The sequence below is a fragment of the Tenrec ecaudatus genome, chromosome 1 (assembly GCF_050624435.1).
Source record: "Tenrec ecaudatus isolate mTenEca1 chromosome 1, mTenEca1.hap1, whole genome shotgun sequence".
Lineage (NCBI taxonomy): Eukaryota > Metazoa > Chordata > Mammalia > Afrosoricida > Tenrecidae > Tenrec > Tenrec ecaudatus.
Genome location: NC_134530.1, coordinates 52,408,404 through 52,434,737, shown reverse-complemented (window position 1 = coordinate 52,434,737; position 26,334 = coordinate 52,408,404). Strand labels below are relative to the sequence as shown.

The 26,334-nt window shown below is 53.8% G+C and overlaps 1 protein-coding gene across 1 annotated transcript in view; it reads right to left on the bottom strand.

Annotated features, from left to right (window-relative positions):
* Nucleotides 1-13,272, bottom strand: part of PTPRU (protein tyrosine phosphatase receptor type U) — an 87,549-nt gene extending 74,277 nt beyond the window's left edge. Inside the window, exon 1 of the mRNA XM_075538802.1 lies at nt 13,200-13,272. Coding sequence (XP_075394917.1) covers nt 13,200-13,272 — 73 coding nt within the window. The remainder of the gene's footprint in view (nt 1-13,199) is intronic.
* Nucleotides 13,273-26,334: the final 13,062 nt, after the last annotated feature.

Genomic DNA, 26,334 nt, shown 5'->3' with positions numbered 1-26,334 from the left:
CTGTTATTCCAGGTGCACAGATGAAGCGGCGGCACAGGCAGGCTAGGTGGCTTGCCCACCACCTCCACCACCACCACCATCACCCCTCCAGCAAAGTGCAGAAGCTGGAGCTCAAACTTGCTAGTTTCTTCAAGGAGGCTGTTGTGCTTCACTGCCCTGGAGGTGAGTCCAACCCGGGGCTCCCTGCATGCAGCGCAGAGGCACTGTGGGGTTGGCAGGGCTCCAACCCCCTGCAGGAAGCAGGTCCCCAAGTCTGACTTCCACAGTGGTTCTGGGTGCCTTTGAACTGTCAACCTTCCGTCTAGCAGTCAAGTGCCCAAAGGTTCACACCACCCAGTGACTCCCCAGGGAGGGAAAACGCAAACAAACAAAAAGGGGCTGTGACGTGCTGCTGGCCACGTGCGCTGATGCCGTGCATTCAAAGGCGCTTTCTTCCCGACACTGCTTGCAAAGCATCCCAGGCTGGCTCGACTGACAGAGACAGAAGCAGATGTAAGCCTGCCTAGGGCTCAGCCCTGCCCTAGGTGGGGGAAGGGTTGGGGGCTTCCCGTCTGGAGATGGGTGAAAGAAAAAGACAAAGCAGAGAAAGGTCAAAGCCACTGGGCAGGGTGACAATGGGCATGTGCCCGGGAGCTGGGATGTGTGAGGCAGGCGCTAGGAGAGGCTTCCTGGAGGAGAGGGTCCCTCTGAGCTCAGCTTAGGAGGATGGGTAGGGTTTATTTGGGCCAGTGGAGATGGGAGAGGGGCGGGACTAAAGGCTGAGGGACCTCCTAGTAGCAAAGGAAGGCAGTCTGTGCTGGGCTCAGGGAGGGGCCGAGACTGGCTGAAGCTGTGGGCAATGAGACTGGAGCTGGTGGGGGCCAGGGCCAGTCATGGGGGGCCTTTGTTGCCAGGGTGAGGAGGTTGGCCTCACTGCACATTGGGGAGCTGGGGGAGGTGGATTCAGATGACACAGCCTTAGAGAGGGGGCCTGGGTATCCACCCAAAGGGCACTGGAGGGAACCTGGGGCCCAGCCACGGGTGCGGAGTCAGATGTCAGAAAGTGCTAAGGTAAAAAAGAGTTCCTGTCCTCACCGGGAAGGCAAAAAACATAGACCCTAATCACACCCAGAGATGCCCGGCACAGGTGAATAAGCACACACAGCCCCACACGCCACTGCTCACGTGGGCACTCCCTTCCCTTAGGCCAAGCTTTGGGAACAGTCTGCTGGGCCCCCCCCCAGTACCCTATCTCTACTGGGGGCCCCTCAGAGAGAGTAGGCTGTGCCTATCCAGGACCCCCACCCAACCCCAGCTCCAACTGGCCCAGCTACATTCCTCAGCTAATCTCCCCAATCTGCCAGGCGGTTGCTCAGGCAACCGTCAACCACAATTTGGGAAGGCAGGGGAGGGGTGGCTTATCCACATCCGCTGGGCTCTGGATGGGTGGGGGGGCAGATATAAGGGGCAAGGCAACCTCTGGAGGTAGAGCCAGAGTGTGGGAGGGGGGTTCCCTGGTATGAATCTGTGTGTGTTCCCACATGAAGGGGGTGGTGAGTTTAATCGTATGCTTGTGCACCAATGGCTGTGACAGGGACTGCTTGGTCACAACTTGCGCACACCTGGCTGGCTGGCAGAGGAGGCCTTATTCCTGATGAGCCTGGGTGACTTTGGGCAGGTGACTTGCTCTCTCTGGACCCTTGCTTCTCACCTATGAAATGAGACCAGGGAGCCAGGGGACCTCTAGGGTCACGCCAGCCCGGGGATTCGCACTCCATTCGGGTGAGTGTGCATTCCAGAGAGAAATCTTCTGGAGGGAGAGGGCTGTGCAGATGACCTGGGGGGCCTCAAGGGTGGTCTCCAGGCAGGGCACTCACAGGAAGTTGTGGGTGTGCTGACAGCTATTTCTGTGCAGGGGAACTCGGGCCCACGCAGCCATGTACAGGTGCCCTCTGTGGCGGTGAGGGCACGTGGTGGGACAAAGGGAATCTGTATGTGTGTGTGTGTGTACCACCCACAGGTGTGCACCAAACACGGGAAAAGAGCTCTGTGCCAACTGTGTCTGCAGTCCCCACCACAATGTTTTCTGAAGCCCCAAGGTAAACAGAGCCTGTTTGCAATGAGATTTTTCCCCTTTGGTTGGTCAATAGAACACCCAGCTCCCCAGGGTGGGCCCAGAAGAAACAAACCTTCTCCCAACAGGGAGCAAATGTGGGGCTGGGCTCACAACTAGCTCCAAACAAAGCCCCACCCCTGGCCTGGGGACCAATGACAAACTGACCCCCCACCACCAAAAACAAAACAACGAGCCCATTGCCCAACACCTAACCCAGTGGTTCTCAACCTTCCAGATCCCGCAACCCTTGTTCCTCATGAGGTTGTGACCCTCTAACCATAAAATTATTTTCGTTGCTACTTCATCACTGTCATTTTGCTGTTGTTATGAATTAGTGATCCCTGTGAAAGGGTCTTCGACCCCCAAAGGTCAAAACTCACAGGTTGAGAACTGCTGACCTAACCCATTGTGCTGACAACCCTGATTAACTAGTTCATCAGCCAAAGCCACACGCTTATCGACATCACCCAACCCAACCCTGGAACCAACCCTGGCCTCACCACTAGACATTGGGTACAACCCAACCCTATGTCCAGCCCAACTATGGCTCCTTCTCAGGCCGGCTAAGCAACAGCCTCTCGTTCAGGAACTGGCTTCAGCCTTTGAGCCCCATCCCCTAAACCTGTGTGTAATGCAGCAGATGATCAACAGTGGCTCCATTTATTGACCCCATGACCTCAGCTAGTCTGACCTGGATCAACCCCACCCAGTGCAGAGGTCCAGCCCTGACTCCCCTACACCAGGGGTCCCTGGAGCTGCTGGCCAGAGACCTGAATAAACAATGAGCATCGACTTAAGGGTAGCATTGGCAGCCATATGCCCACCTTCTAAATACCCAAGGTTCAGCATAGCTGCAACCAAGGAGAACAGCCAGGGTCACCAGGAGAAGAAGCAGAGTTGGCATCACTCACAGGAGCCAACACAGGGCCCACAATGCCAACATCCAGCCATCTCCTCTGAGCGTGAAAGAACGCTTGCCAACTACAGGGGGGACAGACTTAAGCCAGAGCAGTTCCCTGGCTCCCTGGTTGGTTTGCTTGGTGAATCCTGGAGCTAACGGGAGCTGCCATGTTGGCAGTGTCAGGGAGCCAGTGGTGGCACAGTGGTATATTTCTTGCCTCCTGTGCGGGAGACCTGGGTTCGATTCCTGACCAATGCACCTCACACAGCCACCAATCGGGCTTGCGTGATCCCGAGGTGCTGAATGGGTTTCAGCAGAGCTTCCAGACGGAGGTGGACTAGGAAGAAGACGCCTGGTGATCTAATTCTGACAATCAGCCAATGAAAGCCCTATGGATCATGGGGCACAGGGTTCAAGGCCAAGTAGGCAGCACCTAACACCAGCCAAGGGACACTGAGGGTGGGTGGGGTGAGGGCTGTGCTGTGCAGAGGTCTTGGGGACAAGGACTCTCGGCCCCCCACGCAGTGCAGGGGCCTGCACCACACAGAGATGCAGAGCAGATGGTGGGGCCGGGGTCTGAGCGTGGACGTGTGCGGACGGGTGTGGAGACCATGCAGTGCCATGGCAGGGTGTTGAAGGGCACAGGTCACCTGGCAAGCAGCAGCTCCTCACAGCACGAGGGTATGCATGGCAGAGGAGCAGAGCACACGGGCAAGAGCAGCGCCCGGGCAGACACCTGGCTTGGGTGGCAGAGGTGGCAGCACAGAGGAGTATGGGGCTGGTGCTCATAGCTATGTGGCAGGTGTGTGGAGGAATCCCAAGGTGATCAGTTCAAGTCTACTAGCTCTTCTCCCTCTCCTGAGACTAAACTCACTCCATTGAGTCAATCGGTTTCTGAGACTGTAACTGTTTATGGGAATAGAAAGTCTCATCTTGCTCCTGTAGAGTGGCTGATGGTTTCAAATTGCTAACCTTGTGGTCGTGCAGCTCAAAACAACATGCTCCATACGCCACCAGGGCTCCTCTGAAGGAGCTCCAAAGAAATCTCACAGAAAAGACTATGCCCAGGGGCAGCTGTGCAGAGCCATCCAGAGATAGGATGGGTTCACGGGATGCATAAGAAACTGCAGGGGGTGGAAGGCCAGGTGGAACTCTGGGCTCAATGCAGTCCCCAGGCACAGTGGTAAGAAGCGGCCCAGCATGGAGACCCAGTGGAGAAGCCTCTCACTCACTGACGTAGAGTCCACTGCAGCTCATAGCAGCCCTATAGAACAAGGGTAGAACGGGCTCTGTGGGTTTGGGAGACTGTCACTTTTTATGGGAGTAGAAAGCCTCATCTTTCTCCCTCAGAGTGGCTGGTGGTTTCAAACTGCTGAACTTGCAGTTAGCAACCTGACACATAATCACTATGCCACCAGGACGAGTGGCACTGGAAGTCAGCAGAATGCATACCCCCAACAGTGACCAGGTCCATGGCAGGATCCAGGCTGCCCACAGACACGCTGTAGGACCGCTGGGCAAAGGGGCTGCCCTCAACATCCAGACCAGTCCTGAAGCCAGGCCAGCAGGGTGGTCCCCAGCTGCGTGTACTGTGGGGCTCACTGAGTGAAGACATCCACTCCCCAGGGCAGGGCACCAGCCAACACCCCAGTGGTCACAGCATGAAAGTTGGGGCAGTGTTGCCACAGCAGTGGTGCAGAGAAGGCCCGGACCCAATGCAGGGGGACAAAGTGCTGTGTGAGGAGGCAAAGGCGCCCTGTGCTGGCCGAGGTGGGCTGCAGAGGAGCTGTGCCCGGAAACTCTGGGAAGCCCACATGCAGTGTGGAGGCCCATGGCAGAAATGCAGTGCCCAGCAGGCTGCTGTGGGATGCAAATGAGAAACATTGTGGTGGCATGCCATCTGTTGGTGCCAAGCAGCGGTGCAGTGTAGGCAGAGACACCCCAACCCCTGAGAGAAGCCACACTCCCAAAGCTATGCAGCTGGGCCTGGAGGTGCCATGGTGGGGAGCAGACAGCTCTATGATGTGAGCATGCAAGGTGGTCGAAAGGCCTGTGTTGGTATCGGGCGATGGTGCAGGGTGCAGGCTCCATCCAGAACCCCAGGAGAGAGCCTCCCTTCCCAGTGAGCTCACGCAGCAGAGCAGAGAGCTGCCGGCTTACAAATGACAGTGCCACTGCAGGCCGGAGGGAGGGTGCAGTGTACAGAAGCCAGGCAGCTGCACACACCCAGTACCGTGCAGAATCGCAGCCCCGTGGTGAGGGTTGGCTCCACAACCCTAGTGGTTACCAGAAGGCCTGCAGATGCCTCCTAGTGTGAGGGGAGGGAGGTACTGACCACTGGAAAAACTTGCCTTCAGCTCTGCCAAGCTGAACTAGCTCACGCCCTGGGTTGGGGCCTTAGGCCTCATTGGCTTGCCCCTATTCTGGTCCTTACACCCAACATCTTCCATCCCAGTGACTCTGCACGGGCCCAGCATGAAGCTACTGCTGCCCTCTAGACCGTCAGTCCAGAACCGAGCACAATGTCCAGGGATTTGTATCCAAGCCGGGCCTCATCTCACTAGCAGACAATGAATGCAGAGTCTGCTAAAAGGCTTTTGGACAATTAAACTACATCTCCTGGCCCCCAGCCCAGGGCAGGGCAGAGGAGGCAAAGGGGTGACCCACTGGACCAGGTGCGAGCACAGGGTCGGAAGGAAACAGGAGGAGGAGGAGAGGCCAGGACGTGAGGTGTCCAGCATGGCGAGTCACCCATCCCAGACCTGGATTCATCAGAAGCCAAGAATAAGTTTTAGGAGCTCACGGAAGGCACACACACACTCACACTCATACCACATCATCCAAAATACCAAACTCGTTGCCATCATGCCGAGTGGGTCTCCTAGGCTGCACATCTTTACAGAAGCAGTCTGCCATCATTGTCTCTCTTGTGGCAGCTGGTGGATTTGAACCCTACCACACACATACACACACAGAAATCATTAACACTTGCACAGTGCTGTTGTGTTCAAAAGTATGCATAGATCCAAAACCCCAAACTCATTGCCTTTGAGTCAATTCTGACTCATAGCAGCCCTACAGGACAGAGGAGAGAACTGCCTCTGTTAGTGGGTTGAAATCGTCACAGGAGCATAAAGCCTCTTCTTTCTCTAGAGGAGCAGCAGGTACATTCAAACTACCGACCTTGTGGCTAGCAACCCAATGCATGATCCACCACGCCCCCAAGAATCCTATATGCATATATATATATACTAAAAATTTCCAACAAATTCATGAAACACACATTATTACCTCCATTTCACAAATGACAAACTGAGGCCTAGAGCATGTTATATGGCTAATAAGTAGCAGCCTGGATTGGAAGTCCATCCTCTTAACCACCACACTCTAGATACACAGACATGTTTACATACCTGCACAACCCCAAGCACAGCCACAGATGCGCACACACACGCAAACACTCTGAGACCCACCTATCTTATCCCAAGGGATTTCTGAGGTCTCCCAGTGGTCCCCCTGAGCACCCAACTGCCCCATTGCTCCCTGGTCTCTCCATCCCATATCTGTCCCCAGCCCCATACCAGCTATCCTCTCATCTCCCAACTGTCTCCCAAAACTTCAGCTGTTCCCACCCCACAGCTGTTACTCCCCCCACCTCCTGAGATTCCCACCCACCAAACAAATTCCCAGTTATCTGCTGACCACCATGTGGCTCCTGTCCTTGGCTGTCACCCCAGCTCTGACTTTACCCATCAAATATCCCCCAGCTTCTGCCCTCCAACTCCGAAACCTCAGCAGCCCCCATTGAAACCCCTCTCTAGACCTCGACGCTTCTGACTGACCACTGGACCTGGGCTCTGCACTCTGGGTCTGCCAAGAACTCGTGGGTCATCCAATACAGCTGCATCTGAGTTGTCCACCTCAGGGATCCTCCCCAGACCACTTGCAGGGGGGCGGGTGGTGAATGGTAGCCCTGCCCAGAGCCAACCAAGAAGGCAAACCACCCCCACCCATGGCTGCCCTCAACCCCACCCAAGCCTAGCCTTTCCTATGCGTCTGGGGTTCACACTAAGGTCAACACTACTGGGTTGACCTGCCCTGAAGGTGTGAAGATGATCAAGCCCCCTCCCCACCCACCTCCGTCAGGGAGCTCTCAGTGCGCACCTATGCACACTGTGCATTGTGGGAGAATTTGGAGAATGTGCCAGGCCCTGGGTAGCCTGAGAATGCATCACTGGCAAAATCAAACGCAAGGGTGGGAACCCGCAGGAACTCAACCACCATGTCAGGTGTAGTGTGCAGCCCCTGGGTGCTGCAGAGCCTCAGCAGGGCGCCAGGATGGCAACGTCCTGCGCCTGCCTTGGAAATGCCACTGGCAGTGGGCAGTTTGAAACAAGAGGAGCTGGCAGCGGAATGAAGACCAAGGCGGGAGCTACTGCCATCATGCCTGCGTAAACAATGAGGCTGGGAAAAGGGGGCATGGACTCAACCAAACACTTCTTGGCAGTGGTGCGTGAAGAGCCCTGCTGACAATTCCAGCCCCTGGGGGGGCCAGGCGAGCCTCCCACCTCTAGACTAGCACTGCCCACAGAGCCTTCGTCGGATGGAGCTGCCCTCAAGCTGCACAGTCCAGTGCAGGAGCCACTGGCCACGGGGGCTACTGAAGACCTGGAGCCTGGCCTGCGCAACTAAGGGACTGCATTTTTACTTCAGTAGTTGAGACTCAAACAGCCTCTGTCTAGGAGGAAGCTGGTGCAGAACATCCCCATCACCGTAGAAAGCTCTGTCAGGTAAGCCAGCTCTGAACTGACTGGTCTTTCCTCCGTGGTCCTAATGATGCCACTGTCCAATTACATCGTTACAAAACTGCCATACCCCTGGGGCTTCCTCCAGAGCGCCTTGGCTTTGGAAGGGAGATCAGGAGGCAAGCCCCAGAGAAGAGGGTGGCAGAAGCCGAGCTGGCACAACCTCCATCCCTGGCCCCTGCCTGGGCACAGTCACTAACACACTCTCCACCCAACCACGAACAGGCCATTCCTGGACACAATGACACACTCCTGGACGACACCAGGCACCAGGGGTTGAATTGTGCCTCCCACCACCACCACCACCACCACCGGGCTGTGCTAACTTGGCTGGGGTCATGATGTTCAGTGGCTTCAAAGTTTTATCGTGATGTAGTTTGACAGTTTTATAATGATGTCACCACCCCCCTAGGATGTGATCTGATGTGATCAGCCACTCAGCTGTAAAGAGATGAAGGTAGGCTGGCACCACTCATACCTGGGCCACAGCCGTTTCCCTGGGGTGTGGCCTGCATCACCTCTTCCTACAAGGGACCAAAGGAGAGAGAAGTGAGCACAGAAAGAGGGGCCTCAGTGCCACCAAAAAGAAGAGTCAGGGAGCAGCTCTGGGTTCCCTGCACTGGGAACCTCCGAGACCCACAAGAGGATTGATGGCCAAAGACTTGGAGATATCCAGATCACCAGCCGCTGGAAGGAGACAAGGAATGTTCCCCTGAGCCAAGAGAGAGGAGCCTTCCCCTTGAGACAAGGCCCTGGAAGACTCTGGCCTCAGACACTGTGAGAGATTAAACTCGTTTGTTAACACCACCCTTTTGCACTTCAGTTATAGAAGCACTAGATAACTAAGGGGAGCCCTGCTGGCATGTGTTAGGCTCCGATCCACCAGGTCCACAGTTCAAAACCACCGGCCGCTCCTCTGGAGAATGACGGGGCTTTCTACTCCTATAAAGAGTTACAGTCTGGGAAACTCAGAGGCAGTTCCCCTGTCCCGTGGGGTCACTATGAGTCGGCATGGACTCAATGGCAGTGAATGAGATAACTAAGTCCCCGGGGCAGCCCCACACCTAAATCTACAGACAGACACACGAACACTCCGACTTTGTTCCTGGGTGCATCCTCAGATAGCCAGTCACCTGGACAGTCCACACCTGGACACAACACAGAGACATCCCTGAGCATAAGCGCTTATTAACCTGGGGACTCAAGACACATGGACACACCCACTTCCGGACCCAGAGAGGATGCAATATCAGTACCCAGACACCTCAATATCAGGCTCCCCGGCCAGAAACACGGTGGTCACCTCCCCACCCAGACTCATCTCAGTGATAACACATTGGACAAGCCACATGTGTCCTGTACCCAGGCTACAATATCACACACACACACACACACACACACACACAAGCACAACAGGGACATTCCAGGACATACCCCAACAGGAGCTACTCGGCCCTGCCGGCAGCCATCAAGCAGTCAGGACTGAGGCTGTGACCCCCCTGGCCACCCCAAGACCTGAGACTAAGGGTAGAGGAGGTCGGTGTGCCTGGAAGGCCCTCCTCCCCTTTGGATGCAGGGAGCAAGATCCTTCTCCCCCACGCTCAGACGCTCAGATGACAGTTGGGACTGATGCTGTCTGACTAACGGCCAGGCTTCAGGCACAAAGGGCTGAGGCTGGGGGGCTGGACAGGCTCAGCCAGCTGCTGGGGGCGGGGCTGGAGGCCAGTGGATCAGCAGTGCTGGCAATCTGGGGGAGGGACTGGCAGGCAAGATGCCCATTTCCTTCCTTCTTTGCCAGTTAGAGACTTTACCTCCCCGGCTCACAGCCCTGAAAAGGCACTCCCTACATGGCCCTTTCCCAACACCACACCATACCCCAGCAGAATTTTCTAGATTCCAGAAGGGGAAACCTGTTTCTTTAATCCCTCCCTCCAGTGGAGTCAGTGTGCCCCCATCTGGCGAGTCCAGCTCTGAACTTGACCCACTCAACTCCAGTCCTCTCATGCCATCTGTGTTTACTCAGAACCTGCACCAGGGCACCAGGCCTGTGCCCTCCCTGAAGACGCCCAGGTGAGCTAAACACCCCACTCCTGCCCTCACCAAGCACACAGTCTGAGAAGACCGGGCCTCTCGAGGAGACGCTGCAGGTACAATAATTACAATGCTATATGAGAATTCCATCAACAGCTCCCCTACTCCCACTCCAGGACAGGGAGGAACCAGGGAAGGCTTCAGGGTGGAGGTGATTAAGTCTAAACTGAGACCGGAATGAGGAGCAGGTATGCACCGAGCAAAGAGGTGCAGTTAGAGAGAATGCCCACTTCAGGAGAAGACCCAGGAGATGGTAGGCGACTGGAGTGTAGAGGTAAATTGGTCACACTGCCAGGCAGAGCCAGACTGGCAGTAGAGGCTAGAGGGAAGGACTTGTCCAGAAAGCAGCGGGGAGCCTTTGAAGGGTTTTGGAAAGAACCCCAGCACCAGCACTCAGAGGGCGGAGGGGTGAGGTGGCTAGGGACCGAGAGAAGGGATCAGATGAGAGTCCCTGAGACAGGCATAAGGAGAGCCTACAGCCGGATGCAGGAAGGGCTCTTGGAGGAGGGAAGGAGCAAGACTGTGACTCTGATAAACCCAGCCCTGTGGGCCACGTCACCTATAAGCCTGGCTTAACTCAAGAAAGAAGGCAATAAGGGCAGGGTGCACTGGGCAATTGAGGAGGCCATCCTGTATGGTCCCTGACCTAGGAGCTCAAAGGTGGCCGCCCTGGTACTGCACACTCTGTCACCAGTGCCCATTCAGTCCCCTCCCTTGGCCTCAAAGAGAAAGGAAGGCAAGGCTACCCAGACAAGCCGTTATTGCCCAACCTGAAACCACTGGACAAGCCTCTCTCTGTTCCTGCACACCCACAGCACACCCCGACCTCTCAGGGGACTCAGGAGGCAAGGGGGGGGGGGGAGCTGGGCAGACAACTCCTGAGTGGGGCAGGCTTGACCCTGCTCTTTTCAGCAAGGGTTTCTGAATTACGCTCTAATACTAATCTCCACGAGGATGAGTCCTCGGAACTTGACCGGCCACACTGCCACCTCCTTTGCAGATGAGGAAATGGGCTTAGAAGCAAAAGTGGCTTTGCCCCTAGAGCAGTGGTCCTCAACCTTCCTCATGCCGTGACCCTTTCATACAGTTCCTCATGTGGTGGTGATCCCCCCCCTCACCCGAACATAGCATTATTTTCGTTGCTACTTCATCACTGTCATTTTGCTACTGTGATGAATCAGGCGACCCCTGTGAAAGGGTCGTTCGACCCCCAAAGGGGTTTCGACCCACAGGTTGAGAACCACTGCCCTAGAGCTTACAGCCTACAAGTGGCAAAGGCAGAATTTGGACCCGCGTCCTTCTGTCAACCAATCACAGTCCCCGGGGCTCTGTAGCAGGGCCTGGTCCCGTCTTTTGTTCCCTTACATTCGCAAGCAAACCCTACTGTACAGTCTACCAGATACCATAGACCGCTATTACGACCCTCCGGCGTAGGAGGAAACTGAGAGCAAGGTCCCACTCCTGACAGCCCCCTCCGCCGCCCCCAGCCCACCCGCGCCCCGTTGCTAGCAGGAGTTTGTGACAGGGTCTTCCGAGGGTAGGTAACGGGAGCGGATCGCTGGCCCGCCGGGTTCCCGCGACAGTGAGTGGGGGAGGGGGCAAGGTTTCAGGGGGGCTAGTGGGCGGGGACAAACGGAAGGTGGCCTTAGGCGTCTCGCCGGCACCGCCAACGTAGGTCGCGGCTGCAGCGGCGCTCGGAGCGCGGAGTCGGCGCCCGCGGCGCCCGGGGTAGCCCCGAGAGCTCCCGGGGGGCGCCCCGCCAGGGCCGCGAACTCGATCCCGGAGGCGGGGAAACGGGAGGGCGTCTCCGAGGCCGGCGGCTGGGAGGAGCCGCACCAGGGCCGCGGCGCTCCCCGGAGCACGCACTCAGCCCGGATCCCCGGGTCCGAGCAGGGGCCGCGCACGGTGGGGCGGGGTGCTGCGGCCCCGGGGAGGGCAGGACCAGCCGTCGCTACCCCAGGGGAGAGGCAACGCGCCGGGAGCCCCGGCCTGCGCGGTTCTTCGTGGGGGGAGGCGGGAGACACACGCGCACACACACCCGGCACCCATCCAGCCCGCGGCCCAGCACGCACCCTGCGAGGTGCACGCGGGCACACACGCATTCCGACAGGCGCCCTCACCCTCACGTACACACCCTCCGAACGCGCCCAGCGCCAGCGCGATGGCAGCAGCGGGCAGAAGCGCGGAGACACACACGCACACGCACACACTCGGTGGGCCCGGCCGGCCCGAGGCCGCACAAAGTTGCAGGGCCGACCCCGGAGTGTCCCGGGGGAGCCCCGCGGCCCCCGGGGGGGCGCCGTCCCGCGGCCAGCCCCAGGCCTCCAGCTCCCCGGGCCCCCGCCCTCCGCAGCCCGGGCGCCGCGCGGAACTTGGGCAACAACAAAACGACCCGACATGTCGGAGCGGCCGCCGCGGCCCCGCGCCTCCCCGGGCCTCAAGCCCCGCCTGCCGCCGCGACAACTTGTTCCGGCCTCGCGTGGCCGCACAGGCACACCGCGCGCGCGCACTCACACACACACACACACACACACGCCGCCACCGCCCCCTCGGGCGGCCCCGGCCCGGGCGCGCACGCACTCACAACATTCCTGGACACACAGCCAGCACGCACGGCACACGCACACACTCACATCGGCTCCCGACACGCTCCTGCACACGCATCCCCGGCACGCGGGGCATTCCCTCGGACCCCCGCAGCCCCGGCGGCGCGCACACACACCCTGACACTCGCACACGTCCACCTCACGCCCCCGGTACGCGGACACACATCCCGGGCCCCTGCGCACACGTCCACGAATCCCGCGAGCACACACACACCACACACACATGCCCTGGTCCCCTCTGGGGCAGAGGACCCGGCGCATCGCGGCCACACGCACATCTCAGACACACAACAGCACTCCCAGCAAAACGCAAACAAACGCAACACATTTGCAGATGCAACTCCAGTCACAACGGAACTCGGATGCACACGCAACACACACGGCCCGCTCGCCTGCACCAACAGGACACGCTGGAAGACCCACAGGGCAGCGCGCAGACCGTGCCCCGATGCACACTTTCACGCCGACGTCCCCGGGGCCACACAGCACACCCAGCACCCCTTCCTGCACCCAAACTCACGGGCGCACAACCTTCGCGGACACAGCACCCCGAGCACACGATCGCACAGCGCAGCCCAGGACGCACGCAGGGAGCAGGCTCGTGCCGCACGCCCAGTCAGCCGACTCTCGCACTTTCTTCCGAGCTACGCCACGGCCCGCAGGGCTCGGCGGGGCCAGCCGGGTCCCGCCGCCGCGCTTACCTGCCGGCGTCTCGGTCTCGGGAGCGCAGAGCTGGAAGGTGAGCGCCAGGACCAGCGCCTGGGCGCGGGCCATCGCGCGCCGCCGCCGCGGGTCGCGGGGCCAGGCGCTGGGGGAGCCGGAGCCGGAGCCGAGCCTGAGGCGAGCCGGAGAGCAGCGGAGCGGAGGGGCGCGGAGCGGGACTGGCGCGGAGTCCAGAGCGGGAGCCCGGGCGAGCGGGGCGCTGACGTCAGGCCCGGCCGAGCGTTCCGCGGTCTCGCGGCGCCCCCTGCTGGCGGCAGGGCGCCCTGCTGCCCGGCTCCCGCCCGCGGGGCCCGGCGCGCCCCTCCCCCGCCCGCGTCGCGGCCCGGCCTGGGCGCGCAGCACCCCGGGGCGCGCCCGGCCCACGCCTGCGCCTGCCCTGCGCCTTCTGGAACGGCCTCCCTGCCTCGAATACCATTCAATCCCCTCTCTCGTGAGCCCTAACTACCCCCTCATAGATAGATCACGGATCAGGCAGATGTTGGTGTGGATCAAGTTCTTCCGTTGCACTGGTTCTGCTTCCACCGTGGTGAGTATCTTTGGACCTCTACTCACTGATGACCTGCACAGGCCCAGCCTTGCCAGCGCAGGCCAGGCACCCACGTGTGCCCATCCAGCCTGGCTGTAACCCTCGTAAGTATGCAGTATCGCTGTCCCCGGTGGGGAAACCGAGGCCCAGGAGAGGTTGTGACGTTCCCAAGGCCACGTATTCCTTGCGTGTCAGGAAATTCCGGGACTTGGATCAGGGCCAACCAGCTTGTAGTCCCCGTCAGAGCTGAGACCTGGCTTTCTGTCCGGAAACCCATTCATTTCACAAGGTCTTACTGACATTTTATTCAGCATTTAATATGAGACTGGGGCGAGATCTAAAACACACACGCGCACACACACACACACAAACCCTACTCTCGGGGAGCTTGTATTCTAAAAGGAAGACAGAACCATAAACAACCCAAATAAAAGCCAATTCCCTAAAATGTGCACGTTGATAAAGAGGTATAGAAAATAATCAGTGAGGGAGAAGCCCCCGTAAAATTTAAATAGAGTTTTGTTTTCGTTATTTGACTGTGAGTCGCCTTCATTCTCTGGCTCTGTCTAGAATGGGCACTTCCTTCGGGCAAGAACATGGTCCTGTATTCTGTCACCGACTATCTGGCGTGCAGTCAGTGCTCAGTAAATGCTGGATGCATGAGTGGATGAATGAAGGCAGACGTGGCCCCTGCCTCGTGATGTCTGCATTCTACTGGAGAGCAACCACCCGTATGGAAACAAACATGGGACCGCACCCTGAGATGGGTGCTCTGAAGGAGTTCGGTGATAGAGCATATATGATGGGTACAGACAGATGTAGAACTTAACAAGAGCCACAGTAGACGCAATTGACGTGTGCATTCCTGGATGGAAGAATGGGTGAAACACGGCGCACACCTGCAGCGGAATATAATTCAAGCCTAAACAGTAAGTCATACCAACAACTATATCTTAGAAGAAGCGCAGTCAGGATGCTCCCTAGAGGCAAGGATGGTGCGATTTCGTCTCTCCCACTTGGCACACGCTGTGAAGAGAGACCAGTCCCCGGAGGCTGACATCATGCTCGGTTAAGCAAAGGGGCAGCAGAGAAGAGGAAGGCCCTCAACAAGATGGTTTGACACCATGGCTGCAAGCGTGGGCTCAGACAGAAACAAGTGTGAGGTCGGCGTGGGAGCGGGCAGTGTTTCCTTCCGGTGCACATAGGGGTTACTGTAGATCAGACCCTATTCAACAGCCCCCAACCACAGCCGCCAGCGCAACCGAAGGGAAATGTCCTGACACATGACACCGCAGGGATGAGAACATGCTGAGCAAAATGAGTCCGTTGCAAAAGGACAAAGAGCTCACCTGTGTGAAAGGAGCAAATATTTAGAAGCCAAAGAGGGTTGATTGGTAGTTACTGGAAGTTATTGCGCCTCAGTGGAAAGAAAGCAAGAATCCTCACGACTGGATCACTGAAAAACATGGTGAGAAATGGAGGACAAAATGGAAGTTGTCCAAGATTTCATCTTCCTTGGATCCACAATCAATGCTCATGGAAGCAGCAGGCAGAAAGTAAATAAAGATATTGTCTGGGGAAGACCTGCTGCCTGAGACTTGTTGGACTTTCAGGACCACCTTGTGCCTGGCTCAAGCCACAGGGTTTTCCAGCGCCTCCCATGCCCGCAAAACTTGGACAGCAAATAGAGGACCCAAGAGCACGTGAGGCCTTGGAGTTGCGGTGTTGGCGAATGGGCCGTGGGCTGCCAGCAGGATCAGCAAATCTGTTTGGGAAGCCAGATGTTGTGAAATCAAAGAAGGCAAGACTTAGTCTCTGCTACTTTGGAAATATTCACAAAGAGACCAGTCCCTGGAGAAGGACGTCACGCTTGGCAAGGTGGTCAAACGGTGGGAAAGAGGACGGCCCTCGATGAATACATGGACACGAACAATGGCCTCCAGCAATGGGGAGGATGGCGCAGCGTTGAGCGGGGTTTCAGTCTGTGGTCCATGGAATGGCCAGGAGTTGGAGCAGACACACCTGACCAAAAAAATAAAAATGGCCACAGAGGTGGGCGGGGCAGGAGAAAGAGGAGCTTTTGCTTAAGGGGACACAGTGTTGATGTTGATGGTGGTGGGATGGCTTGGAATGGAGGATGGGAATGGTTGGAGGACATAAAAATATAATCAACGACTGTAAATCGTATGTGTAGAAATTGTCAAATCGGCCAATGTTGTATATATTTTCACCATCTTTTTTTTATATAAAATGATGTGGTGATCGACTGTAGGTCTGAGAGGGCTTCCCCAGGGAGGTGACACAGGAACGCTTGAGATGAGACCCAAAGTATTAAAAGGACCAGCCTCAAAAAAAAAACCTTTTGAGGGAGTAGGTATCTACTAATTGCAGAATAATGCAATACTCTAGGAGTGAATTTCCTTCCTTCTGGGTTCAAAAGGAGCCCTGGTGATGTAGTGGATTAGAAAATGGAAAATAATACACTTAAACTGGTTTAAATTAAAATTTATATTATATATCTTAATACATCTTTTAATTTGTAAGCTTTACCTTACTTTGATGGAATAATAAAAATTATTAATTGTATTAAATCTTAAAAAATAAAAAGGACCAGCCTCATGGAAATCAGCCAGGGAAACCAGTGCAGCACTGCAGGCCCTGGAGCACCTGAGTTAGAAGCAGAAGGACCTGGGACAGACCCCCTCACTTGTCCTAAAGGCCAGAGACTGGGGAGGAGGGACTGGTTGGTGGACAGTGGCACTGGAAAGATCCTAAGGTCCCAGTGTGTGTCCAGGTCTTCCCTGTTCCCTGCCTCCACTCCCTAGGGACAGGGCAAGTGGGCCAGGGCCTGGCTGGCTCCACGCTGAGATGGGAACACCCAGCGTCACCCTCATCCAGGAGGAAGAAATGCCGAGGACCCCAGGCTTTGGCTGTCTCTGAGCATTGATGAGCTGCAGGCCGAGCTGGGGAAGGGGCCAGACAAGACAGAATAGGGAAGAACCAGAATCAAACAGACAGACAGACGGAGAGTGGGTGGTGCCATTGGTTAAGCTCGCTACAGTCAGCCAACAGACGGGTGCTTCAGACCTCCACAGGGGGCCTTCGTGAGACAGGCCTGGCACGCTGCTTCCTAAAGGTGCAAACCGGATCCAACCCCACAGTTATCACGTTGATTCTGATGCAAAATGACCCTACAGGCCAGAGTAGAATTTTTCCCGAGGGTTTCCAAGGCTGTGGATCTTTACTGGAGTCGCTGATGGAGACTAACGGCTGACCTTGTGGCGAACACCCCAACGTGGAACTCTTTGGATCATCCAGAAGGTCACAGCCCTGATGACCCCAGAGAACAGTGCCACTCTCCACCCAGTGGGCTCTGGTAGAGGAACAACTGGGAAGATGGCACAGAACTGGGCGGTGTTTGGTTCTGGAGCAAGTAGGGTCGCGACAGGTCGGAACGGACGTGATGGCACTGGGGCACCTAGCAACAAGAACTCTGCACGCATGGGGTCACCATAAGTTGGAACCAACCCAGCGGCCTCGGACAACAACAACAATGTGTTTACTAAGCAAACGAACTCAGAACAGTGAGTGGAGACGAACACGGAAGCAGAAACACTGGAGCAAAGAGGAGAGAAAGAACTACTCAGGAGAGACCAAGAGGAACTGCTAAGGATGCTGTTTGCAGAGTTCTCTCGTGAAAGTCCATGCCCGGGTTTACCCCCAATCCTGAATGTGGAACCTTGTCCCATCCCGCGGGAACTTCAACGTGGATCCTGGAGGAGAGAGTGGGAATTGGGGGACAAGAGACATGGAGAATGGAGACAAGACAATAGCCTGATCAAGTCTCGTTTAATGAACAAAGGGTTACAGCTTATATCGGCCAGGGAAAGGGAAACACCTGTCACACATGCAAACTAGGCTACTTTGGTGATGGACCAACCAGGGAGTTTGGGGGAGCGCACCTTGCCGGTGAGTCAGTAACTCGGCTTACAGTCTTCAACCAGGTATGCAGAGTGGCATGTTTATGCAAATCAGGCGCAGGCACTCGATAGGGCGAAAACAGTCTTTTACCCAATCAAGGGGAAGCAGGACGCAGGTGCTTATCAAAAGAACATCACACCTTGTTTGCTTATGCTTTATAGGCTGGGTATTTTCTGGGAATGCTGACCACAAAACAGGATCGTACAGACAGATAGAGACTTCCTTATCTGTGTCTGGCAAGCTAGGAATGTCAAACACAGCTGCCGTGCTCTGTCACATAGGCTAAGGTAGAAGAATGCCCAGAGCTCAGGCTAATGAATTCCAAGTAATGGCCGGGCCTCATGGCTCTGGACAGGTCCCCCTTTTATATATATTTTTCAAAGCCGAGAGAAATCCCTTTGGGAACTGCATCTGTCTTAGGCCGTCAGGCATCAAGAATCATCTTTACCCGTCATTGATCAATGGAATGCTTTCATAAAATAAGAACAACCCAATATCTGTCTTAGGTTGGTATGTCTTGTGCCGATCTTACCCGTCATTGACTGCCAGTCCTTCAGGCTTTGCGGAACTCCACGAACTTGGTTCAACTCAAGGCTGTTCAGATGGACTTGTGCAGTAATACGTGCTAGCGTGGTTTGAAGACATTGCAGATAAATTTCAAAAAATAATAATAACAACATATTCCTTATATTCATGCAGAAACAACCCTGGATTAATTATCTCATTGTTAAGCAAGCACATTTGATACACATAGCAACTTTATCTTTTGTTAAGCCAGACATCCTTGAGAAAATTAAACCACCTGTTTTTCCCAGACCTGGCATACTTTCTTGTTCTTGACAGTCTGTTCAAAACTTTAAATTACAGAAGAAATCAGCAGACACTGACACAAGTCATGAGAATTTTCAGCTGTTTTAAGGCTGAGTCTTAATGGCCTTCAACAGAACCTGAGGCTCAGAGAGCAGAAGGCACTTGGCCAAGGCCACACAGTTGGAAATGATGGGCCCAGGACTCCAGCCTAGATCTGATTGATTCTCAAACCTTCTACTCTGTCCAGGGGAAGACAGGTGAGACTATCTGGAGGCTGTAAGAGAACAGAAGCAACAGGTGGACAGAAGGAAAGAGAACACCTGCTTTACTTTATCGTCTCTTTTACCCTGGGAAGGGGCCCTAGTGGCACCATGGTTACACATTGGCTACAATCCACAGGATCTGAAGTTCAAAACCACCAGCCACTCCAAAGGAAAACAATGGGGCTTTCTACTCCTGTAAAGAGTGACCGTCTCAGGAACCCTCAGGGGCCGTTCTACCCTGTCCTATGAGTTGTCCTTGACTCAATGGCAGGAAGCTTGGTTGGGGGGGGGCGGTTTATCATCCTGGAAGGGAGCGTGGTGGCACAGAGGGGTCAGCGGTGGTAGCAACACACCAGCGACTCCTCCAGAAGAAAGACGAAGCCGTCTGGCTCCCATCAATGTTCCGCCTCACAAACCCTGTGAGTGCAAATCCACTTGGCAGCGGTGGCTGTGGGGTTGGGCTTTATTACCCTGGAGAGTGCTCAGGAGTGACCGGCCTGAGTCTGCGGAACCGGAGACAGCACCGCCGGCAGTGCAGGTCATGAGGAAATTCAATGACTGGCACTCATGGATTATTTATGACACTGCCCTTGCCAGGCCCCATTTGGGGTGCTGGCATCATGGAGACGCCCGCCATGGCATGTGCAGGGGGAGTGGAGCACAGGAAAAGCTAAGAGGCCATAACGCCACCGCTAACAATACCAGGAAATCACCAGGGCAGCAGGGCTTGACTTGGCCAAGTTTGGAAAACAACCTCGAGGGACCATCTGACCTGGAGTTTCCCAGGTCAGCCAGGCAAGGAAGAGCGCTCAGGCCCAAGGAGCAGGCTGGTGAAGGCGCGAGACAAGAAGTGCTGGGAAAGGTAACCCTCGGGAGGGTTAGCTCAGGCTCCGAGGATGGGGGTATGCTGGAAAGGCAGGGTGGGAATTTGTGTGAAGGGTCCTACATGCAGGCCAGGACCATTGAACTTGAACCACTGACTCCATGCTTCTCCAACTGCCCCTGAGGGAGCCGTGTTCTAATTCGCAGGAAGGTGGATTCAGTTCCAGAATTTCCTCTGTCATCATACATTTTTATAAAGACCGTATCTCACTCACAGCCATCCAGCCGATTCCGACTCCTAGCAATCCTATAGGGACTGCCCTTTGCTTTCCAAGGCTGCCCATGTTTATGAGGACAGAAAGTCTCATCTTCCTCCCTCAGAACAGCCGGTGGGCTCAAACTGCTGACCTTGTGGTGAGCCACCCAGTGCAGAACCCACTACCCCTCCAGGGCTCCTTCCAAAGGCTGGAGTGAATATCTGTGGTGAGATTGAAGAATAGACTTAGTAGAGCATCATAGGTTTGGGGTTTTTTGTTTGTACATTTTTAGGTTGAACGTGTCAACAACAATTCATGGTGTTCTCCAAAGCACTGTCACTTCTGGTTTGCCCTACGCTTGCAGAGTCGTGGAAGAGCTTTCAGCAGAGGAAAGACAAAAATCTGATCTTCCTTTTAGGGGGTGCCAAAATCATTCTGGAGAGCTGGGAAAGAAAAAGTGGGGAAGGAGGGATGAGGGGGAAGGATTCCCAGTTAGGGAAAAGTTGGTTGACCAGGTAAAACAAGAACCAGTGGCTGGGAGTGGATGGGGATAGGGGTGGTAAGGGAACCATTCCAGGTCTGTCTAAATAAGATAGGCTGGATGAACAATCTGGAGGAGAAAGCAACGGGACCAACAGTTCTGGGGGGATATGGGAGAGAAGGAGGTGGGGGGAAAGGAAGTGGTGTTAACAAACCCAGGGACAAGGGAACAACAAGTGATCCAAATTGGTGGTGAGAAGGGTGTGGGAGGCCTGGTTGGGTATGATCAAGGGTAATGTAACAAAGAGGAATTGCTGAAACCCTGGTGGGGACTGAGCATGATAGTGGGACAGGAGGAAAATCAAGGGAAATAGAGGAAAGAGCTGAGAGGCAAAGGGCATTTATAGAGGGCTAGATAAATATATGCAAATATATTTATATATGAGGATGGGGAAATATATCTATATGCATATATTTATAGATTTAGTATTAAGGTAGCAGTAGGACATTGTGCCTCCACTGAAGTACTCCCTCAATGCAAGAATACTTTCTTCTATTAAATTGGCATTCTATGATGCTCACCTTCCCGACACAACCGCTGAAGACAAAGCAGGTGAATAAGCAAATATGGTGAAGAAAGCTGATGGTGCCCGGTTATCAAAAGATACAGCATCTGGGGTCTTAACGGCTTGAAGGTATACAAGTGGCCATCTAGCTCAGAAGCAACAAAGCTCACAAGGAGGAAGCACACTAGCCTGTGCGATCACGAGGTGTTGAAGGGATCAGGTATCATCATCAGAACAAAAAATCTTACCATAGTGAATGGGGGCGGGGGAGTGCAGAGTGGAGACCCAAAGTCCATTTGCAGGCCACTGGAGATCCCCTTGCAGAGAGGTCTCAGAGAGGAGATGAGCCAGACAGGGTGCAATGTAGCAACGATTAAAAATACAACTTTCCTCTAGTTCCTAAATGCTTCCTCCTCCCCCCACTATCATGATCCCAATTCTACCTTGCAAGTCTGGCTAGACCAGAGGATAGACACTGTACAGATAGGAACCAGAAATACAGGGAATCCAGGGCAGATGATCCCTTCAGGACCAGTGATGTGAGTGGCGATTCTGGGAGGGTGGGGTGGAAAGGGGGACCCAATTACAAGGATCTACATGTGACCTCCTCCCTGGGGGACGGACAACAGAAAAGTGGGTGAAGGGAGACATCGGACAGGCAAGATATGACAAAATAATAATTTATAAATTATCAAGGGCTCATGAGGGAGGGTAGCGAGGAGGGAGGAGAAAAAATGAGGAGCTGATGCCAGGGGCTTAAGTGGAGAGCAAATATTTTGAGAATTATGAGGACAATGAATGTACAAATGTGCTTTACACAATTAATGTATGCATGGATTGTGATAAGAGTTGTATAAGCCCCTAATAAAATGATTTAAAAGAAAGAAAGGTAACCATTCCCAGAGCTGAGGAGGGAGATCTGCTAGATGACTGTCTAGGCTTCCTGGCAGACTGCCTAGGGAATTCTAGAGGAATCGATTTGGTAGGAAAGATCCTTGCAATGGCTCGATGTCCGTTCGGGAAACTCACAACAGAAGCCTGCTTGTGCACCTCCTGGCATAAGCAGACCCAAGTGGCATCATTAAAATAGGGGCTGAGCAATAGGGGCTGAGCAATAGGGGCTGTACAACTGTGGAGCTCCGCGTCAGGAGCCCGGAAGTTCTGTCATAATAAAGGCACACACGCACACGTATTGAGGACTTGCTATGAACCAGACCCTAATCTAAGTGCTCCACATGTACAGTTTCTCACTGAATCTTCACAGCAACCCCGTGACATTTACCAAATGCGTCCTGGGCCAAGCTGTGTGCTCAATGCTGCAATGCTCCCAATGAATTAGCATTTCACCTGATCCTCGCAATGGCCTTGAACTGGGTACTACTATCTCCTGCCTCCTTTGCCCACAAGGATAAGAAAATGGAGACGGGGACAAGCCAAGCGACTTGTCTGTGACCAAATGGCAGAGTCAGGACTGGAAGCCAGGTTTTGTCCAAGTTCCCCATCCTTAATCAGACCAAGCCTCTGATGACTTTCAGGTCAATCAAGTCCAGAGGAAGGAACTGCTCCTCCTTAGTCTTCCAAAGCCCTGGCCTGCTGTTTCTCAAAGCCTGCCTCCTGCATCAGGATATTCTTGGGAGCATATAAAATAAAAAGGTAAACTCAACTTCTCTCTAAGATTCTACAGTTCTCAATAGAGGAGCCTTATTGTTTATTATGGCAGCTTGCTATTTTTATAACATAGTGATTGAGTTGAACACAATCAAAGTGCGGTAACTGATCTCTCCTTCTTCCTGGATGAGTGGCCGTGATAAAGTATTGATGTCAGCACCCTCAAACGGGTCGTTAATGTTTGGCTATTTGCCTGTGTTTGGCCCAGAGCGAAGAATGCCGCATGGCATCTTTTCTTCCATGGAGCTCTTGCCCTGCAGCCCTCTGTCGCAGATGATTGGGTTGAGTGTGCTGCTTGCCTCCACTTTGTCATGTTTACGTGGTTCCAATGGTTTTGTTTGGGTTTTTTGTTTTTAATGGCTTTCAGCTGGTGTTCATGAGAGAGCAGTATTTAGAGCTTCACCACCAGGGACAGGAACTCCCATCGAAGAAGGTGCAATTCTGTCCCAGAGCTGTGTCACACCATCCATGGGCCCTCTGCTGGAAAAGTAGAATCAAGTCTCAAATAATGCCTTTTTAATTGTATCCTCTAGTATTATAGATGTAGAACCGTACTCTATCATACCTTTGTGAATGTAAAATATCTTGTACCTGCTTTATGACATGTAATAGTGACTGTGCTATATCAGAGCTGTTTTTTAATGATGTTATTCTAGAATATTTTCTTTCCAATGATGATTGAGAAGCTAATTTTTAAAAATGGTGCCAGGTACCACAACAGTTAAAAAAAAAAAAAGATTCTACAGTTCTCTACTCTGAGACACATGGATCTGCCATGAGGCAGAATGGACTACGTATGTAGTAGATTCAGGGGGGAGGGATTGGTTGGTGGGGGGGGGTTGCTTTGTTTTTCATTAAGGTGCATCCTCAGGAGGTGGCTATGCTGTGTGGTGCAAACAATGAAGCAGTTGGTTCCTGTGTTAGTCCAAGTAAACTAGAGAACAAAATGTATAGACAACGCATTTGTATATAAGAAAGAGCTTTCTATAAAGAGTAATTGTATATCAAGAAAACATCCCAGCCCAGTGCAGATCAAGTCCCTAAGTCTGATATTAACCCATATGTCCGATACCAGTTGGTGAATCCCTCTTCAGACTCACGTAACACATTCAGTGATGCCGAATGCAGGAAGATCACAGGCCAGTGGGTGGAAAGTGCTGGTGGTGGAAGCATCTCCGCCCTGGCATGGGTCTCCACGTGGCTCCTCCAGCTCCAGGGCTCCAGCACTGTCAGTGTAACCCCATGTGGCTTGTCAACAAGAATGTCTCCCAAAGAGAATATGAGGACTCCAGTGAGCTATTTATCGCCTTCACTCCTCCAAATGAAGTCATCAAGCTGTGACCTGATTGACAGGCTAGACTCCACCCCTTAGCAAGTTGACAGGAGATTCTGTAACTGCCACAGTTACTGACGCAAAGGTTTGCAGAAGAAAGGCCTGGCCATCCATTTCTACAAGAGCACAGCTATTGAGACCACAATGAAACACATTCTACACCAGCAGTTCTCAACCTGTGGGTTGTGACCCCTTTGGGGGCCGAACGACCCTTTCACTGGGGTTGTCTGATTCATAACAATAGCAAAATAACAGTGATGAAGTAGTAACGAAAATAATGTTATGGTTGGGGGGGTCACCGTAACATGGAGAACTGTATGACAGGGTTGCGGCATTAGGAAGTTTGCGAACCACTGTACTACACTGAACTGCTCTCCTACTCTGGAGCACACGAATCAGAATCCACTCAATGGCAGCTGGGCTTTTTGTTCATATGTGGTTGTGGTGTGTGTGTGTGTGTGTGTGTGTGTGTGTGTGTGTGTGTGTGTGTGTGTGAATGTTGGGCTGCGATTAACAACAACAATTCGAAACACCAAGGAAGAAAAATGGGCTTTCTGCTTCCGTCAAGAGTACAATCCCGGAAACTCTCAGAGGCAGTTCTAGCCTATCCTGCAGGGCTGCTATGAGCTGGATCGACTCAGTGGCAATGGGTTTGGTTTGGGTTGGTTTGGTTTGGGGGGTGTAGAGAGAGTGGGAAACACAGGGCTTGCTCCAACAGCACCTTCTCCATCCTCCTACCCCCACCCACCCCAGGAGCACTCCTTTAAACTCCAGCAATCACGTTCTGATGTTCAACTGGGATCTTTCTTAGTTATGTCTGTCTCTCCTTCCATAAAAATAAGATCTAGTATCTTTAGTGAGCTGTCACCTTTGACAAACTATTTCCATGCCTTCATTGAATTCCCTTCTAGAATATAAGTCTTTCTAAGAGGAGTCCTGTCCTTATGAGTCTTCCCTTATATCCTAACACACTTAGCATTTTACAAAGTTCCTTCAAGCCCACAAGAATGCGCTTCTAGGGCGGGAGCACTAGAACTGATTGTGATGATGTGTATACAACTCATTTTAAAAGTGATTTTACCGTGGAAGTGTAAGACATGTGAATGCTATAACAATAGAAATACTAAAGAAGAAGAAACCCAACTGGACCAATAGTTACCATGGGGGAAAGGGAAAGAGTTGTGTCTTAACAACATGGGCATTGACTCTATGTGGTGGGATACTTTGGAAAAGGATATCAGCAATGAAGAGCATAATCAATGGCACTGGATTATACAAGTAGAAATTGTTGAATTGGTGAATATTTTGTTTTGTATATTTTTGCCACAATATGAAAAAATATATAATTACATGAATGACAATGAACACAAGGAAGAAGAAAGTGTTCTAGAATTGAATATGGTGCCAATTGTACAACTCTTCTTGAAATGATTGAATTGTTGAATGCCGAAGAAGTGCTGTTAAACCTGTTTTTTTTTTAAAAAAGAAAAACAGCATTCTTCTATTATTCCATTCTGTCCTCACAAGAGCCCTGGAGGAGACACACTCTCCCCCTTATATGGAGAGTAAGCAGACTCAGAGTTTCAGTCATCTGACCAAGGAGACCCAGTTAGGAAAGGAGCAGGGCTAGGATTGGAACCCAGATCCTGGAACGCCAAGGCTGGTTCTCTTGCGTCCAGATCAGTTTACATACACACTCTACTCGGTCTAGCAAAGGCGGCTTCCTTCTCCTCCCTGGGAGCTCCAGGTCACTAAACAAACCCACAGTCAACAGCTGCTTCAAAGTTATAACCGCCGTCTGCCGGATTTCCAAGAGTGTAAACCTTTACAGGAGACAGCCTCCGCGTTCCTGGAGGGAGCAGTTGGTGTTTCGAACAGCTGATCTTGTGGTTAGCAGTGTTTCAGCTTAAAAACAAGGAAACCCTGCCTTTGAGTCTATTCCGACTAGTGGTGACCCTATGGGGCAGAGCAGAACGCCTTTGGGGTGTTTTCAAAAACGTAACTCTTTAAGGGACGGAAAGCCTCGTCGCCCTCCTGCAGAGAAGCTGTGGGTTCCAGTCTGCCCGCGGCAGCCCAGCTCGGCGCGGTGAGCTCTCGGCAATGGTAAGGAGTCCCTGTGGAGAAGGCAAACCGAAGCGACGAGCGACGGCGTTCCCAAAGCCAACCCTAAACGCCACCCCGGCTGTAGGCCAATCCCAGCTTCCCCATGGAGAGCAGCTCCGGGGTTCACCGGGCTCCGAGAAACCGGGGGCCTCCAGCGCCACCGTGTGGCAGTGGGGAAAGGAAACGGCCCTTTATAAAGGAGCCCGGAGGCGGGTCCTGGGCGGGGCTTCGCTGGGGCGGGGCTTCGCCGGGGGCGGGGCGGGCGGGAGGCCGGAGCCAGAGCGCGGTCGCGGGCGGATGACGT